At 44.4% G+C, this 16,532-nt stretch overlaps 1 protein-coding gene across 4 annotated transcripts in view; it reads left to right on the top strand.

The window, feature by feature from the left end:
- CFTR (CF transmembrane conductance regulator) overlaps positions 1 to 13,824 on the top strand; it is a 90,556-nt gene extending 76,732 nt beyond the window's left edge. For all 4 annotated transcript variants that reach the window (XM_061373052.1, XM_061373053.1, XM_061373051.1 and 1 more), the window contains 4 exons: positions 7,740 to 7,829; positions 10,855 to 11,027; positions 11,380 to 11,485; positions 12,815 to 13,824. In XM_061373052.1, coding sequence (XP_061229036.1) covers positions 7,740 to 7,829; positions 10,855 to 11,027; positions 11,380 to 11,485; positions 12,815 to 13,021 — 576 coding nt within the window. In that variant the 3' untranslated portion in view covers positions 13,022 to 13,824. The remainder of the gene's footprint in view (positions 1 to 7,739; positions 7,830 to 10,854; positions 11,028 to 11,379; positions 11,486 to 12,814) is intronic.
- The last annotated feature ends 2,708 nt before the right edge of the window (positions 13,825 to 16,532 follow it).

Below are 16,532 nucleotides of genomic sequence, written 5' to 3'. Positions count from 1 at the left end.
TCTACTTCATGATCAGCTTTGAGTTGTGATAGCCTCCCTTTCAAAACTGTTTTCCCACAGCAGCCTGAATGACATTTATTTAGTGTAGGGCATGCAAAGAAGACGCAGCTCTTTCCTCTCTCTGCATTTCTACAAAGATGCTCTGAAATTTCCTTAAAGGCAGCAAATTCTTAGTACTTTGACCTTTCCAGAACAGACCCTTTCTTCACTGCCAAGTTACAGACTCAAAAAAACAGAACCAAGGGAGCAGCGGTAAGTACACTGGTTGGATTGGTTTCTTGTCTGGACTCTACTGACAGCCTGGTTGGTCATATGCTGCCTGCTTTGCTGAGGCTTGCTTGGCAAGCTGCCCTTTGATAGCTGACATGCCATCACTCTTTCTGTCTTCTCTTCAACATTTTCACATCTATATATCCTTTAAATTTCTTTTTCTTTATTGTTGCTGGTTCAGTTCTGCAGCATGATTGTTGTTTGCAAGTAGGAAAAAAAGTCACCCCTTCAGGTTGAGGCAGCTGTGCAGTGAACTGCAAGTGCAGCTACATTTAATGAGTTTGGAGGACAAGTATGTTATACAGCTGTCCTCCTGTCCTGGATTCAGCAGTAGCAGTCATTTTTCTACTTCTTAGTTGCTGGTGCAGTGCTGTGATTTTGACTTTAGCCTGGGAACAGCGCTGATAACACTGATGTTTTTAGTTGTTGCTCAGTAATGTTTACTCTGATCAAGGACTGTCTGAATCTTATGCTCTGCCAGGGACGAGGGGAAGCTGGGAGGAAGCAGAGACAGGACACCTGATCCAAACTAGCCACAGCATGTCATGCCCACAATATAAACTGGGGGCAGTTACCCAGAAGGGCTAGATCACTGCTCGGGTCTGTGTGGGTATCGGTCGGCAGTTGGTGAGCAGTTGTATTCTCTTCCCTTGTTATTTCCCTTGTCATTATCATTATTATGGCAGCAGTAGCGGTTTTGTGTTATATTTTAGTTAGTGGTCTGTTCTTATCTCAACCTGCGGGAGTTACATTATTTTGATTCTCCTCCCCATTCCTCCAGGAGCTGGAGCAGGAGTGAGTGGGGAGTGAGCTGCACGGCTCTGGGTTGCTGGCTGGGATTAAACCACATCACCTCCAAAGGATGGATGTATAAGATGAAGGATGCTTTCACAGTATAAACTATGTCTCCATTGTGAAATTTTCCTATACAGCCAAGTATAACTTCCTGTGTTGGAAGGGGCTTCCCTATCTTTCCCATGGTCATCCTTCTGCTCTCAGCCATTTCTTCCTTTGAGCTGTGGTTGCCCAGCAGTGTTTCTGCTTTCCATGTCCAGTTGTCCTTGGGAACACATGGAATGAGGAGAAAACTGAATGCTTAGTAACAAGTAGCCTTCTTGTCCCAGTGAAAAAATATGATTAATAATTCTCATAGCTGAGTACTCACTATAGAGTCACTAATAGTATAGAAAACATCATTCTGCAGCCATCAGCAAAATATGAGAGACATTTATTGCATGAGCAGTGTAACTTGCCCTTCTGATAATGAGGCGCATTGTTAGTTCATTGTTAAAATTACACATTTAGTTCAGTTTGGAAGTCCCTGATAATGCATCAACACCAAAAAAATCCTGGCCCTTCATTCTCTGGAAGGTCATGAGAGTTGCCAGCCTGTTTGCATGCTTCAGCTCACAGCTCCTGTCTCAAAGCCTTGCCAAGAAAATGGACGTTATACCTCAAAAGTTCCCACATTCAGAATGAAATGAAGTTTTCACCAGTACTCTCCCAGCAGGGAAGAGAAATTGCATATGCCACCCTGCTTTCCCCAGCAGAACAAAGGGAGCCTTTTGTTCTTTGACCTTAACCTACGGCTTCAGAATGGAGGAGAAAAAATAGTTACCTCTCCTTTCCTCGGAATCTGGCCTACATCAACACCTGGATATTCGCTGTCTCCAGGAGCGGCTTTGCTAACAAAAGGAGAAAAGAGCTCTACTTGAGGCATGCTTCCTCGTGAAAACTTTCCAAACCTCTCCTTCTCTTTCTTTATCCCTAAATCTCCCAGTTTAGAAGAAAAGAAGTTCTTTTCTTCTGCCAGGACCTCACTGCTGACCAGTTTGGTGGCCTTTTATGATGGGGCTACAGAACTGATGGACAGGGTAGAGCAGTTGATGTCATCTATCCAGATTTGTGCAAAGCGTTTGACACTGTCCCACACGACATTCTTGTCTCTAAATTGGAGAGACATCAATTTGATGGATGGACCACTGGGTGGATAAAGAACTGGCTGGATGGCTGCACACAAAGAGTTGTGGTCAATGGCTCAATGTCTGGCTGGGGACCAGTAACGAGTGCTGTCCCTCAGGGATCGGTGTTGGGACCGGTCTTGTTTAACATCTTCATTGCTGACATGGACTGATGCCAACCTCATGAAGTTTAACCGTGACAAGTGCAAGGTCCTACACCTGGGTCGGAGCAATCCCAGGCACAGCGACAGGTTGGGCAGAGAGGAGATTCAGAGCAGCCCCGCGGAAAAGGACTTGGGGGTGCTGGTCGATGAGAAAATGAACATGAGCTGGTTTCAGTGTGCGCTTGCAGCCCAGAAAGCCAACCGTGTCCTGGGCTGCATCAAAAGGAGTGTGACCAGCAGGTCGAAGGAGGTGATCCTGACCCTCTACTCTGCTCTCGTGAGACCTCACTTGGAGTATTGTGTGCAGTTCTGGTGTCCTCAACATAAAAAGGACATGGAACTGTTGGAACAAATCCAGAGGAGGGCCACGAGAATGATCAGGGGACTGGAGCACCCCCCATATGAAGATAGGCTGAGAAAGTTGGGGCTGTTCAGCCTGGAGAAGGGAAGGCTGCGTGGAGACCTCATAGCAGCCTTCCAGTATCTGAAGGGGGCATTTAGGGATGCTGGGGAGGGACTCTTCATTAGGGACTGTAGTGATAGGACAAGGGGTAATGGGTTAAAACTTAAACAGGGGAAGTTTAGATTGGATATAAGGAGGAAATTCTTTCCTGTTAGGGTGGTGAGGCACTGGAATGGGTTGCCCAAGGAAGTTGTGAATGCTTCATCCCTGGTGGTGTTCAAGGCCAGGTTGGACGAGGCCTTGGGTGATATGATTTAGAGCGAGGTGTCCCTGCCCATGGCAGGGGGTTGGAACTTGATGATCTTAAGGTCATTTCCAACCCTAACTATTCTATGATTCTATGATTCTATGATGCCTGCATAGCACACACAGCATCAGCCTGCAGTGTGGTCAGGGATCAGCTGAGCCAGAGCAAAGACAAACCCCCTGTCTTTCAGTATCTGAAATCCAGCATTACAGTGGCATGAAGGGGTGAATCATATAAAACATGTTTCCTGGAGCACCCCACAAGGAAGGTCCTTCCTGTTGCTCCTCACACGTCTGCACTGTTGAAGCACAGCTGGACCACAGTCCTACAGGACTCCTAGAGGAGCTCCTACAGGATATTTGTCATTCTCATGCAAAGGAATTACTGCAGTGATAACAGGCTGTTTGAAGTAGAATTGCAGCCCATCACCCCTTCTTTCTGGGCAGACCTTTCTGATGTTTCTTCTGCAAGAGTTTCCCCACCACATTTCCAGGGTGAGGACATCCAGCTGCATCTGATTTCAACACTGAAGCTCTTTAGTGTACTGGGCCTTATGAAGATTGCATCCTGAAGTATTTAACTGAGTCAAATAGAGAAAATACCTTCAGAAATTTGGCTTCAAATGGAGGAGACCTGCAGCAAATTTTCCATTAAAATCAATGCTGCTAGCTTAGAGGAAAGAAATTACTTCTGAAGTTTTCTTGAGTGTTATTCCACTGCATCCTAGGGGATCTCATGCTGTTTTTATGAGTAAATACTCCATATAGAATTATCATCAAGCTTAGCATGGAGAATGAGGTTGCTACAATTTGTGGGACTGCCAGCTATCAAATAAGAATAATCAAATCAGTTTTGCTCCTTTATTTTACTTAAAAAGTGGAATTTCACAACTTTTATCTTCATAGTTCCAATTTTTCAGTAGTTATCTCATTTTCTTCATTGTAGCTGCCTATCTCTCTGCCTGTCTGTCTCCGGCACTGTTTCATCACTTCTCATACCCTTCAGGGCTGTTCACTTCGTAGGCTGCATGGGGGGTGGCTGTTCTGCAGCATGCCAGAGCACTCCTGCATGGGGCAGTGCTGCTCCCCAGAGGGAGTCCCACAGAGGCTGGTCTCCTGCAGGGCAGGGGAGCCCAGATACCAGGGAGCATCTGCTGCACCAGACCCATGCACAGAGCAGCTGGGGACATCCATTAACAACCCCACATGCTCATTTAGAGCAGTACATAGATAGGTTGTTTTCTGCATTGCAGTTGCAGTGTTGCCAGCAGCACTGCACTTGGGTTCACCAGTAAGCTCTATGGGAGGCAGAGGTTTTAGCATCTTCAGGGGAGAAGCTTACAGAGCTGGTCCCAAAAAATCTGCAGAAGGACTTCACTGCTCCCATGTTCTTATTCTTGTCTGGAAACTTTTTAATGCCAATGTGAAGTCCCCAGAGGAACACTTATGAAAACAAACACTTTAACTTTGCTCTTAATACTAAAGCATTCACATAGCAATTTGATTGTCTTTCATGTTGATGTTCTTGCCATAATATTATGAAGCAGAGGAGGCTACATGGAGGTCATACTGTTGTTACTCTAACTTCTCTGTGTGTGGAGCTGGTGTCTGGTTCTAGCTGATGTCACATTTGTTCTCCAGCCCTTGAGTGTATAGGGACAAGGGTCCATAGGTCTTGCAGAGGACCTGCACATGGGTTGTCTTTCCATTGCAACAGCAGCTACTCACAACCAGGATAATCCCTCTCATTGGCAGCTTCTTGTCAACTGATCCTTTACTCTTCTATATGGGCTTGCTTAGGGACTCTAGGGTCTTGGTTCTTCACCTAACAAATCACTTAGGAAGGCTGTCGCCACAAGCTCAGTGTATCCCACACCATAACCAGTATGAAGAAGCTCTAGCTGCTGAGGGGACTAATGCACTTCAAAGGGGTTGTTTTACAATATTTGGGGTGGCCACAACATAAACATTACCGTATCTATATTCCCGAGTGTTTTGCTTGTGGGTGGATGTCATGTCTGAGAAACCATTTGCTGCATGATCACACCCATTAACATCCTGGGTGAATCTGAACAAGTGACCGAGAAGGAAAAATGGTTCCAGATTTGCTGCCAGTCTCCCCAGCTATGCGGTTCCCCTTCCAGTGCTTTCCTTATTTCTACTTCTGCCATATTTATAAACAACACAGAAGTCCATGGCATTCACTTTTGGGTTTGGCTTCTTTTTTCACTTTAGAGTTCAAGCTTTTTAAGAATTTTGTCAGGGTTTTTTTTTTTCCCCTGATTATCTTTAAGTGGACTCTAAACTGGCCATGTGACTCACACAATATTTACTCAAGTGAACCCTGTATGGTTTCTAATGAGCTCGGAAGAAGGTGGTTTTGAAATGGAGAGAGAAGTACCAGAATTCAGGACAATGAGATATTTACCTTGTGGGGGAAAAAAAAAAGGTACATTTGGGAATAGCTTGCTTTTAGTGACCTGCTTCTTGAAAGCATGGTTATTAGGAATAACAGCAGTTTCTGAAGAAAGTAGTTTCCTTTATTTCTCTGCCTGCTGCACTTCAGCAGGAATGTTATTCAGCCCTATCTTCTTTAAAACTGGTTTGTTTGGTTAACTATTCTTTACCACTGAGAAATGAAAATACCTATTCCATTAGTTAGATGTATGGTGCTCCAAGTGTGAAGAAACCCACGTCTGACGCTGTTTCCGCAGCATTATTATTCCACCACACCCACTACTTGGAAGAATATAATCCTGCTGCAAATATGTTGTCCTGTTCACGCCACCTAACCAGTGTAGGGCATGGGAAAAGGACTTCGCTGTACTTCACCGGAGCGTTCATTGTTACTGACAATAACGATCACAAAGGAAAGGGTCTACTCTTGCCCATTGGTCTCTGCCAAAAGTACTACTTCAATGATTTTTAGCTATGTGCGCTGCTGCCTCTGCTGCAGCTCCACTGGGGTGTTGCTGGCAGGGCAGCGAAGGTACCATCGCACTCAAATCCACTCCACTGACCGCAGGGCACCACGGTGCAGCTGCTTTTCTTCTGGTCTCTTGATTCTGGTCTCCTGAATCAGATACTTCCTTCTCTCTTACAACAGATGATAAGTTATTGGCAATGGCCTACGTGTCTTTATTAAGCAAATTAATTAATGTAATTTATTTGCCACTGCCACGTTTAGACTTTTCATTAATCTATTTAAAGGATTAATGTAAATGTGTGTATAAATCACTTTGAAATCTGATGAAAGAACACAGTGTTCCCAGGTTAGGTCAGATGAAAATTGTGATAGACTGACCAAATTCTGGACAAGCAGTTGCTAAGGATATTTTTCTGGTACAGCTACTCCTTTACTGCTTTCTGTAGTGTTTGACTACCAAGACTAGAAGAAATTCTGTGGCTGTGAGTTGCTGGCATTTCAGCACATTTTCTTTAAATGCATATTTTCTTCAGGAAGACAAAAAAGAAGAAAGTAATTGTCTCAAATCTTTGCTTTTGGTATTTGTTCTCTATGTACAAGGAAAGAGCAAGCAAGTGGTTGTATTTCTCAACAAGGCACTTACATTCTTTGAAAGAAAGTTCTCCCTGCTACAAACAGCAGGTGTATCTTGCAGCATGGAACACAACAGTTCGGTTGTATCTCATAAGAAACGTTGTGCAACCCCAGTGTCCCTTGAAGAACCTCATTTCCACCAGAACCTGACACACCCACCCCATGTAAAAAGAGATTAAACAAATATTTAGTTTTGTCTGAGTCACGGCTTTTTGAGCTACAAAAGGTGTTTCTGAGGGATGTTCGCTCAAATCTGAGTGCCTAAAAGCAGAACTGAGTAGTAAACTTCAGTGTGAGAAGGATGCATCTCAGTGCCAGGAAATGTGCATCCTCTTATTTTGTGTAATGGAAGGAAGGCACGGGACAGAGCATGAAGAGAGCAGGGTCTGCAGCACTGATTAGGAGAGCCACGTATGAGAGCAGGTTGTGGCTGCTACAGTCATGAATCAGGTCTTGCTGAGTCATTTATCAATGATGTGACAGTGAGGAAGTGAGGAAACAAAAAAGTTCTTTTGATCTAGGACTGGAACATGATGAAATGTCTGTTAACAGAATTATGCTGATACATATTTGGCTATAATCAATTAGCAAAAAAGAGAAATTAATTGATGAAAACCAATTTAGGACAGTGTCCCTGAATGCTGACAAATACCTAACAGATTTTCTCTCTCAAAACACAATTGTGAAAACATGCAGTTTGGTTTAGGGATATTTTTTTTAATATAATTTAATTATGTTCCACATAATTAAAAAATAAAAAATAGTTTTTAAAAGGCTTATTTCAAAACAGAAATATAGGAAAACTGATTCTGAAAACTGCTGGAATTTGTTTTTTGACATTTTTCAAACAAATTTGGCTAAGTCTTGATTAAGCCAACTGCCAAAAAAATGAACATAAGGATTTTTAAAGTAACTTTTTTTGGAACAATTTTGAAAAATCTTAGTAATCAGCAAGAAGCTCTGTCTGGTGATTGCAGAAGGTTATCCTTTCAACTGTATGCTTTACAATTTACAATGGTTTACACAATGTTCAGGGTATCTGCCTACCTGTGTTTGTATATCCTTTTTTCTTGCAGAAAGTGTTCATATTTTCTGGAACTTTTCGGATGAATTTGGATCCTTATGGGCAGTGGAGTGATGAAGAAATATGGAAGGTTGCAGAGGAGGTAAAACTGTTCAAAGTTACTTGTATCACTGGTGAAGTAGTTACGGCAGACTGCAGTGTAGGTCAAGTGATCGTCATATGTTGCATTTATACAGTCTTAGGAAATAAAGTGCTGAGGAAAGGTGTCTGCTATAAACCAGGTTTCCTTATTTCCTAATAAACAGGTGCCTTTGTCAGAGATTAAGGAAAAAAACATCAAGATGAACTTCCACACAGCACAGTCTGGGTAGCTCCTGCAGTGATTTAGCATAGGGGATGTTTTATGTTTGGCTCTGCTGGGTGACCCTGAAAGAAAAAGCTGGTACAGCAGAAAGTCCTCTAGCCTTTTCTAATTTTAATGCTTTGCCAAATGCAAGGCATTTTTCTATCAAAATGTGTAAAGATGAATAGTAAACATTTTGGAGGCCAGGAAAAAAGTGAAACATGTCTGTGGCCTGCCCTAGAAATAAGACTGGTGTTATTGCAATAGGAAATATTTATACTCAGCTTAGAAAAATCTTTCCTCAAGATATTTTCCAGTTATTGCAATTCTCAGGCCAGCATAAAGTCAGCTGAGAAAGAGCACTTCCTGACACCACAATCACGTTTACACACTGCTTTGTCATGGGCAGCTGCTCTGTCGTGGAAAGCAAGAATCACGGGATATTAGATTTTATGAACCTAAAGGTTTTCTTCCAATTTTATGTTGAGATCTTTTGGTTTAAAATTCCCAAGGTTTAGGGGCCTAATGTTTACAATTCTGTTCCACAGTGAGCTGAAGCCCATGCATTATGGTTGTCAGATGCCACCTATTGGCTCTGGTAGTGCTTGGTAGGTGGCACAGGTAACATAAGGCCCAGAGAAAAGGCAGATGAGAGGCAGGGAAGGGAAAGGGCTGTAGCCTAGAGCACATGCCTTTTCCCAAGGTACAGATGTCCTAATTAATACAGACTCAGAAATGATCTGGTGCCATTTTCATTGTTGATTTTAAGTTTCAAGGGTCAGAAAATGCATACAACTGTGGGACTTAATCTGAAATCTTCCTCCTTTCCCATCCAGCTTAACCCTATCTCTGCTTGCTGTCTGGGGTTTATTTCTCTCCCATGTTCGGAAAATAGGAAAGTAGACACTTCTGATGAGTAATTTACTGCTGAATAAAAACATCATGATGTTTTTGGTTAAATGATGTGACAGAAGCTTTTCAGCTGGTCCTAGAAGAGGCAGTTGGGTGCTAGGTGCTGTGCTGCTCCACTTCTCTGAAGCTGGGGGAAAAATGGAGTGTGGATTAGTACCCCTTTTCTTGAGAAAGACGAGCTCTCCTTCTGCTTTTAAGGACTGTGTTGACTGTGCATGTGAATTGAGCCTGGGATTTTAAAAGAGCCAAACCTCATTTACAACAGCATGAAAGAGAAAAGGTATTTTGAAGTGTTTATCATTAAGGAGTTTGGCAAATCCAATGTGATAGAGGTTTTCACTGCACAGGCAAGAGTGCAAAGCAAACAGAGAACAAAAAAAGCTGTAATACTTTTTAGTAGGAGTGATCTGATTGTTTTCAAAGTTCATGGTCTTGAGATCTTGCTTGTTAGTGACAGTGAGGCAGTTAACTGGGACCATGGTGCAGCAAGAAAGTTAACTGTCAGCATAGCCCTGACCCACAATTGCTGCTGAGTGGTTAGAAGATCATCATGAGATCACCACCAGCTTTTTATGCTCCTCGCAACCAGCTGCAGAGAGCAAGGCTTTGGCTGAACACATCAGGTGTTTCACTTTTTATTGCCCCCATACTTCAGCATCTGAGTCTGTCAGACTTGGGTCAGCTTCTGGGGCTGAGTTTTACTCTTGCACTCAGCTGCTTGGACCTACAGGTACCCGGAGAAACCTTGTGCAGTCTTTCCAGCCCTTAGATACCAAATTTTATTAAAGGACACAATGTGAGTTCACAGGAGGAGCAAGAAACAAAGCTCTGGCCTTAATTTACTTACAAATAAAAGCATGAACACTACCGAAACACAACGTGCGTACCCACACACCACAGTTTAGCATGGTTCCATGTAAAACAGAAACACAAAGGAGGAATTCCAGTAATATTTCCTCTCCTTCACCCTCTCTTCCCCCCCCCAGTGCAAACAAATTGCAGATTGGTAACATTTAAAAAATCCAGTGAGGGCTCTTCATTAACGTTTTTTGGAGCCATGTATTTCACGTGTTTCCTAGTTCTTTTATTTTACGTACATTTTTCTGTAAACACTGCTGGTTAAGGCAATGAGCACCATCAGGCTGGACCTGTGGAAGATGCAAAGCTTTGCTTTAAGGTGTACAAAACACTTCTCCCCGTGAGAGCAAAAAGGGAGTACTGGAAGAAACAGTCAGAAAGCATCTCCTGGGCTGGATTCCAGTTTCTGACACAAGGGAAGCAGCTTCATTTGGCATGGGCACTCCTCTAAGCATTGTATCACCAGTGCAGAGGGCCGTTAGTATGAACAAAGCTCACAAGACCTTTAGGGCAGAAAAAGAAACAAATGGAAATGCTCTCAGAGCTATAGAGACAATGGCCACAGCGACCTGGGTTGCCTTCTCTGTTGCTATAATGTCGCATATGAATTTTGATCATTTCTTTTTACCCTCCTAATAGCCAAAGAGGGTTGGTTTCCTTTCAAAAATCACTTTCCTCAGTATTTGCAATGATGTACATCACCACTGAATAAGAAGTTACAAATATATTGCTTTCTCTAGCTTGCTAACTCAATGTTTTGGTCAAAATGCCAAAACTCATTGTATGTGACAAAAAATAAAGCATTAATTCAGCTTCCAAACATCAATCCTAGCATGTCATAGGATTCAAATATTTCAGTGCTTTTAACATCATTCAGCTACTTAGCTTGTAGTCTTTATAGAACAGACTCCTATAGAACAGATTCTCCTTTTCATCAATTTATGTTTTCGCTGTCAGAAATGAAAGGCAAGGAAATAAAGGCTCTGGTTGCCATACCCTCAGTCAGCATTAGCTGTATCTCACTGATTTTTCCTGTCCTTTTTCTTGCCATCAGGTTGGGCTGAAGTCTGTAATTGAGCAATTTCCAGGCCAGCTTGATTTCGTTCTTGTGGATGGCGGCTGCGTCCTCAGTCACGGCCACAGGCAGCTGGTGTGCCTTGCCCGGTCCGTTCTCAGCAAAGCTAAGATCTTGCTGCTCGATGAACCAAGTGCTCACCTGGACCCTGTGTATGTTTCATTCATTTGTTCTATCTTCTAATAGGAAATAGGAAAATTAGTGAGGGAGCATCATCTAAAAAAGCCCCTCTGTAACTTGTCTGGGCTGTTACTAAGCCTGATTTCAGTAATCCATTAGCAGTTCTGCTGGGGGGTCAGGAAAGCCTAGTTACAGCCTTAGCTTTATGGCTGATATGTACTTTCACAGCACAAATGCAGCAAGCTGAGATGATGATGCAGGGTGTTGGTGTCCATGCACCTGAGCCTTCCAGCACGCAGCCAGACTTAAATATCATCAGTAAAGTTACTGGCAGCACCAGCATGTTCACTGCAGCCTGAACGCCAGCACTTGTTTGCCTTTCAGAACTTCCCAAGTGATCCGGAAGACCCTGAAGCATGCATTTGCCAACTGCACGGTGATACTCTCTGAACACAGGCTGGAGGCGATGCTGGAGTGCCAGCGATTCTTGGTGAGTGTTTCTCATAGTCTCACATGCTCTCGTTTAATTACATCTGACGAATGTGCAGCCACGCACCAAGCAGAAATGATGAAATTGGCTGGGTTGGTGGGGGTCATTCAGAGCAACCTAGTCACCAGAAGAGCAGCATGCTCCTGTTTGCTCTTTCACCTGAGCTGTGGCACCTGTGTTCAGATGAGCTTTATGGAAGAGCTGGATTCCTTCTTTCAGCGAGGAGGAAAGCTGGGTAGGCTATTCAGCTGCTGATCCAGGTGCCTTATGTTGTCAATTGGCTCAGGAACTCCTGAAAAATACCAGCATCTCACAGAGCTTTACCATTGCAAATGCAGAGACGGCTGCACTTGCAGTAGGAGGCTGCATGGGGAAGAAGGGTTTCCTAAGAAAACATCTAGTGATCAGAATTACTGATTTCTTTCATCAAGCCACTTGAATATTCGTTTCTTGTTTAATCAAGGTGACAAAGTACTGAAGTCCTGGGGTATTTCCTTTGTTATATAAAAATCATTAGTAAAGGAAATAAAAGGCAAGTTATGTAATTGTTCTTAAAATTGAGGTTCCTTCCTCTGTATTTTCTTGACCCTTCCATAAGAGGGGACCTTCATTTTATTGCCTCCAGCCCAGAGCCCGGGCTGTGTCGGCCGCACAGGCAGGCAGCAGGCAGCCTCTGCCAGGAGCAGGGGTGCCACCCTCCAAACAACATTTGAGCAACGGAGCTGCTAACAGCTCTTTCCAGTCAGACCTGGGCCCTCACCTGAGGCACGGTGCCACCACAGTGCCAGCGCAGGAGCCTCATATTAACCTGTCTCCTGCCTGACGAGGCTGGCACAGCCTTACAGGGTAAACCTGTTGTCTCCTTCAAGGAGGTGAGCAGCACTTCCTTGTTTGGCAAGAGGAAAGCAAAGAAGGCCTGGCACCGTGCTGGCAGCCTTCCCCTGCTTGTGATACAACTTTATTTTCTGCAGTTAACACTTTCTTAACAGGGAACTTTAGCTGTGCTGGGGAAATGCCACAGTACCTAGAGGCTTCAAGAAATGATCTCAGATGTAAAAAGCAAGTTGCAAGGAGAAACCAGCCAGCCCAGTGGCACCTTGTAACCTGAGCAACAGGCAGCTTATCTGTGTTAAAATTTTAATGTCTGTTTTTATGGTTGCAGTTCGAAATTGCAAACTAGAAATTAGAAATAGCCATTGTAAACCGGGCTTTTCCTGTTAGAGTAAGTTTTCTGTTACGCATTCATGTCTCTTCCCTGCTGTGTTAGTCGTGTTAGCTGAATTCTCAGAGCACCACCATTGCCCATCTAAGAGTGATATGTTTCTCTAGGTAATAGAGGACAATAAGTTACGTCAGTATGAATCCATTCAGAAGCTGCTGAACGAAAAGAGCTCCTTCAGGCAAGCCATCAGCCACGCTGACCGCCTGAAGCTACTCCCAGTACACCACAGAAACTCCAGCAAGCGCAAACCTCGACCCCAAATCACTGCCTTGCAGGAGGAGACGGAGGAAGAAGTGCAGGAGACAAGGCTGTGAGGTGCAGTGTGGGCACCCTCTTAGTGGAGCAAATCGCCAGCAGTGCCCCACGAGGACAGGACCAGTGCTTCTGAACCTGCAGAGCTGGGCACAAATCAAACCTTGCAGGAGGTGTTCACTGCAGTGACTAAATGTGCATTTGGGAATTGCTTCCCTTCCATAGTTAATTGTGTGCGAGTTAGTACAGTCTTTGAAGTTTTGCCACTTGTAATGGTAAAACCAGACTTCCTTTGAAGAGCTGCTCTAATTCGGTACAAAAGAGATGGCAAGCAGAATTAACCTACCTAGCCTGACATAATCATTTCAGTCAACTTTTAGAAATATTCTTGCTGGGGTAACAGCAGGCAGAATGTGAGAAAAATAATCAAACCTGAGTGGAAAACAGAAAAATCAGAATGTGAAAAGCTTCTTTGGATTAATTTCCTTCAAACAAATTACAGGACAATATCAATGAGGCGCACAGAAAACTTCCTCCTCTTTGTTTTCCATGCAGCAACTGCAATTCCAACTTAGCCCAAGAGGCCAAATGCCCTTTCGTAAGAGTGCACTGCTCCATGGGCATAGGTGAGAATGAGGGAAGAGAAGACACTGTCTTGCAAGTCAGCCAACATCTGTCACGCTTCCATGGGTAAGGGAGAATTGATGTTTTCTCTTAGAACCTAGGAGACTGCCAGCCTGGCCCTGCGCAGTGGGGTGAGTGCAGGCTGACACAAGCAGCCAGTGACTGATAGGGCTCCTGGCAGAGGAACCGTGACAGTCTGCTTATGTGTGGCACCTTGACATGCTTTTTACTCTGGCCTAAACATAACAAAACAGGGGAAACCTCTCAGAAGTAGACTTTAATAATGAAATTAATTTTTATACTGTTCTGGTTTGCAGTTTTATGATGAAACTGAACTTTCTCTAGGATATTTTATTTATTTCAATATTGTTGCAAGCATTTACTAAGGAAATGATGTATTTTAAGAGTGATTATGTACTATAAAGAAAAATATATTTGTACAAAAGGTTTTATATTTGGATTGTTGGGGTGTTTTTGCTACTACTTTGATGTCACATCATGATAGAGCTGTTAAAAAACGAGGACAGCCCAGGAGTAGGGTGAAGTACTGTCCGATGCTGTGTTTGTGCACTGTTCTAGTGAAACAGACATTTTAGATAGATTATATTTTTTTCTTTAAATAAAAAAATAAAAATAAAAATAAACTGCCTGTCTGACATGACATGTTACACCCCCCTCATGGTGCAGAACTCGCAGACCTATTTCGCTGCTTCCACTTCAGCCACTGCAGCCTAGCCAAGCGGGTGCATGATGTGTAACGAATACATTCTGTTGATTACAAAACTGCCACGGAAGATCTCACGGCCGCGCCTGACCCTGTGCGGGGTCGGCGGCAGGGCCGGGGCGGTGCAGGCGGCACTAGGTGGTGCTGCGGCGCTCGGACCGCCGCTGCCGGCCGTGCTGCTGCTGGCAGTGCCGTGCTGTGCCGGCCCATGTCCTCCCGCCGGAGCACCGTGCCGCTGCAGGCAGGAGCAGCCGCGTTCCTCGGCCTCCCGCATTCTCGTGGTGGTGGTTTCGCAAAGGAAGGGCTCCAGAAAGAGCCGTTTTAAGGCACCGCTACCGCTACCACTGCTGGTCAGCAGCACCGCCAACTCAAATGCTTTACAACGGTGAAGCACTCGCAGATGAGCTTTTTATCTCTCACAGTGTTTGGGCCCTAAACCTGCAAAGAGCAATTCATGGAAAGCTTTTAAATAAATAAACGTTTCTAGGTATCAAGTGGGAACAGCAGCGCTGCCCCAGCCTGTGACAGTGTCCCACGAGGCTGGGCACCAAGCGTTACAGCTGGGCTCTGCGCAAGAGCTGCAAGGGCATGGGCTGAGCCTGCAGGCACTCCAGAGTTCACTCTGGAGCAGATGCTCACCCTGTCCCACCGGGATTTTCCTCTAGTTCTGTCCCACATTACATAGTTTCTGCATATTTCCTCTGCAAATACAATTTTTCTTTCTGTCTTATTTCCCCCCCCTCCAGTCCTTTGTACTATAGTGCTGTTCTTGCTATCTTCTAGCACTTACCTGGCTCTCTCCTTTCTGTCTGCATGAACATCTTGCTGTTATATTTTCCGTGAAGTGATGCCTCTTGCTCACAGGGTGCTCTGCATACCTTTGGGTCTCAGTTTTGCCATGTCACTGTTTCTCTGCCACTGAGCTCTGCATGCTTTGGCCTTTATAACAACTGAAAACAAACTGTATACTGAAGTAGCATCACTTTTGAACCCCACCTCCATTCTCCCTACACCCAACAGTTCATCTTATGCTGTGTATGGCTTTCCTCACAAAGCCAGCTCTCCGTTTGTACAGGTCTTTACAGCGCACATGGCCACGCCTGGCGGGGAGGCCAGGCAGCTGCGGCATGGTCAAGCCCCAGGAGGAATGCCAAGGATCCCTCCTTTTTCAGGATATTACTCAGAGCTGCAGACATACCACAGGGGAGAGTTTATTATCCAAATAAACAAAGTGATACATAAAGATCAGCAGAAGAGAACCACGGTGGCATGAGGCTCAGTGTGCACTTCAAAGCTTGCATAGTCAGTAGCCTTAATTTGGGGGGTCTTTGTTAGAGAGAGCAAGGAGGTGGCCACTTGGACCAAGCAGACCAGGAGACATTTCAAGGGGGGAAGAGGTAAATACAGCAGGAACACGCAATAGGCAGGATGTGTGGAAGCTGCCGATGCGAACACTCAAAGGAGTGCTTTGAAGGCAAAAATAAGTCAGTGAGATCATGGTCCGTGCCCTGCAGCACAGCGTGCATCACAGCGGCTCCTGCTGTCAGCATCCTCCTGCCAACACCCTGCTGCCTGTCCCAAAGGGCTAAGGCAAGGGCTGCAGGAATTCCTCTCTCTGCCCTCTAAGTGGGAAAAGGCAGAAGAGGAACATGCTGTTTCTTTTAGGCCAGAAATGCCACTTCAGCTACTTCAGCATTCAGGCTGGAACAGGGGCAAGTTCGTACCAGCCTCCATAACGAGGAGGAGGAGAGCATCTGCTTCCCAACCAGGGTCAAGAGGAGCATGTTACCTTTTAGAACAAGTGTTCTTGTACTTGCTGTTGGTGGGATAACAGCTCCCAGGGCTGTTAGCCTGAAGTTAACTGGGATGTTGCGCATGCTGTTCATGGTGGAAAATGGAGCACGAAGGGACAAAAGGGAAAAACGAAAAGAAAATGAGGCTATAACCCAGGCACAGTAGAAGGAACAAACAGAGACCTTCATGAACACAGGATGAGCATTACTCAAGAGATATTTTCATGAGCTTCACTTCAAATACATTTGATTGAAAAAAAAACCTGTATGTAAAAAAAATTCCTTCTCCCAAAGGACTTTGTTATTAAAAAACCCATACTTCTATTATTAGAAGGTGTGTGTGTGTACAATGTATGGCTGAAGAGAAGAGCATGATGACTCTAGTACTACATATGATGATTTAATTTTCAGCCTGCTAGGAAGAAACCGAAA

This window comes from Neopsephotus bourkii, unplaced genomic scaffold (assembly GCF_033783945.1).
Source record: "Neopsephotus bourkii isolate Nb327-2 ecotype Australia unplaced genomic scaffold, CSIRO-AGI_Nbou_v1 NB_1624, whole genome shotgun sequence".
Classification (NCBI taxonomy): Eukaryota; Metazoa; Chordata; class Aves; order Psittaciformes; family Psittacidae; genus Neopsephotus; species Neopsephotus bourkii.
The sequence above is the reverse complement of the archived record's forward strand: the minus strand, read 5'-3'. Positions and strand labels throughout refer to the sequence as shown.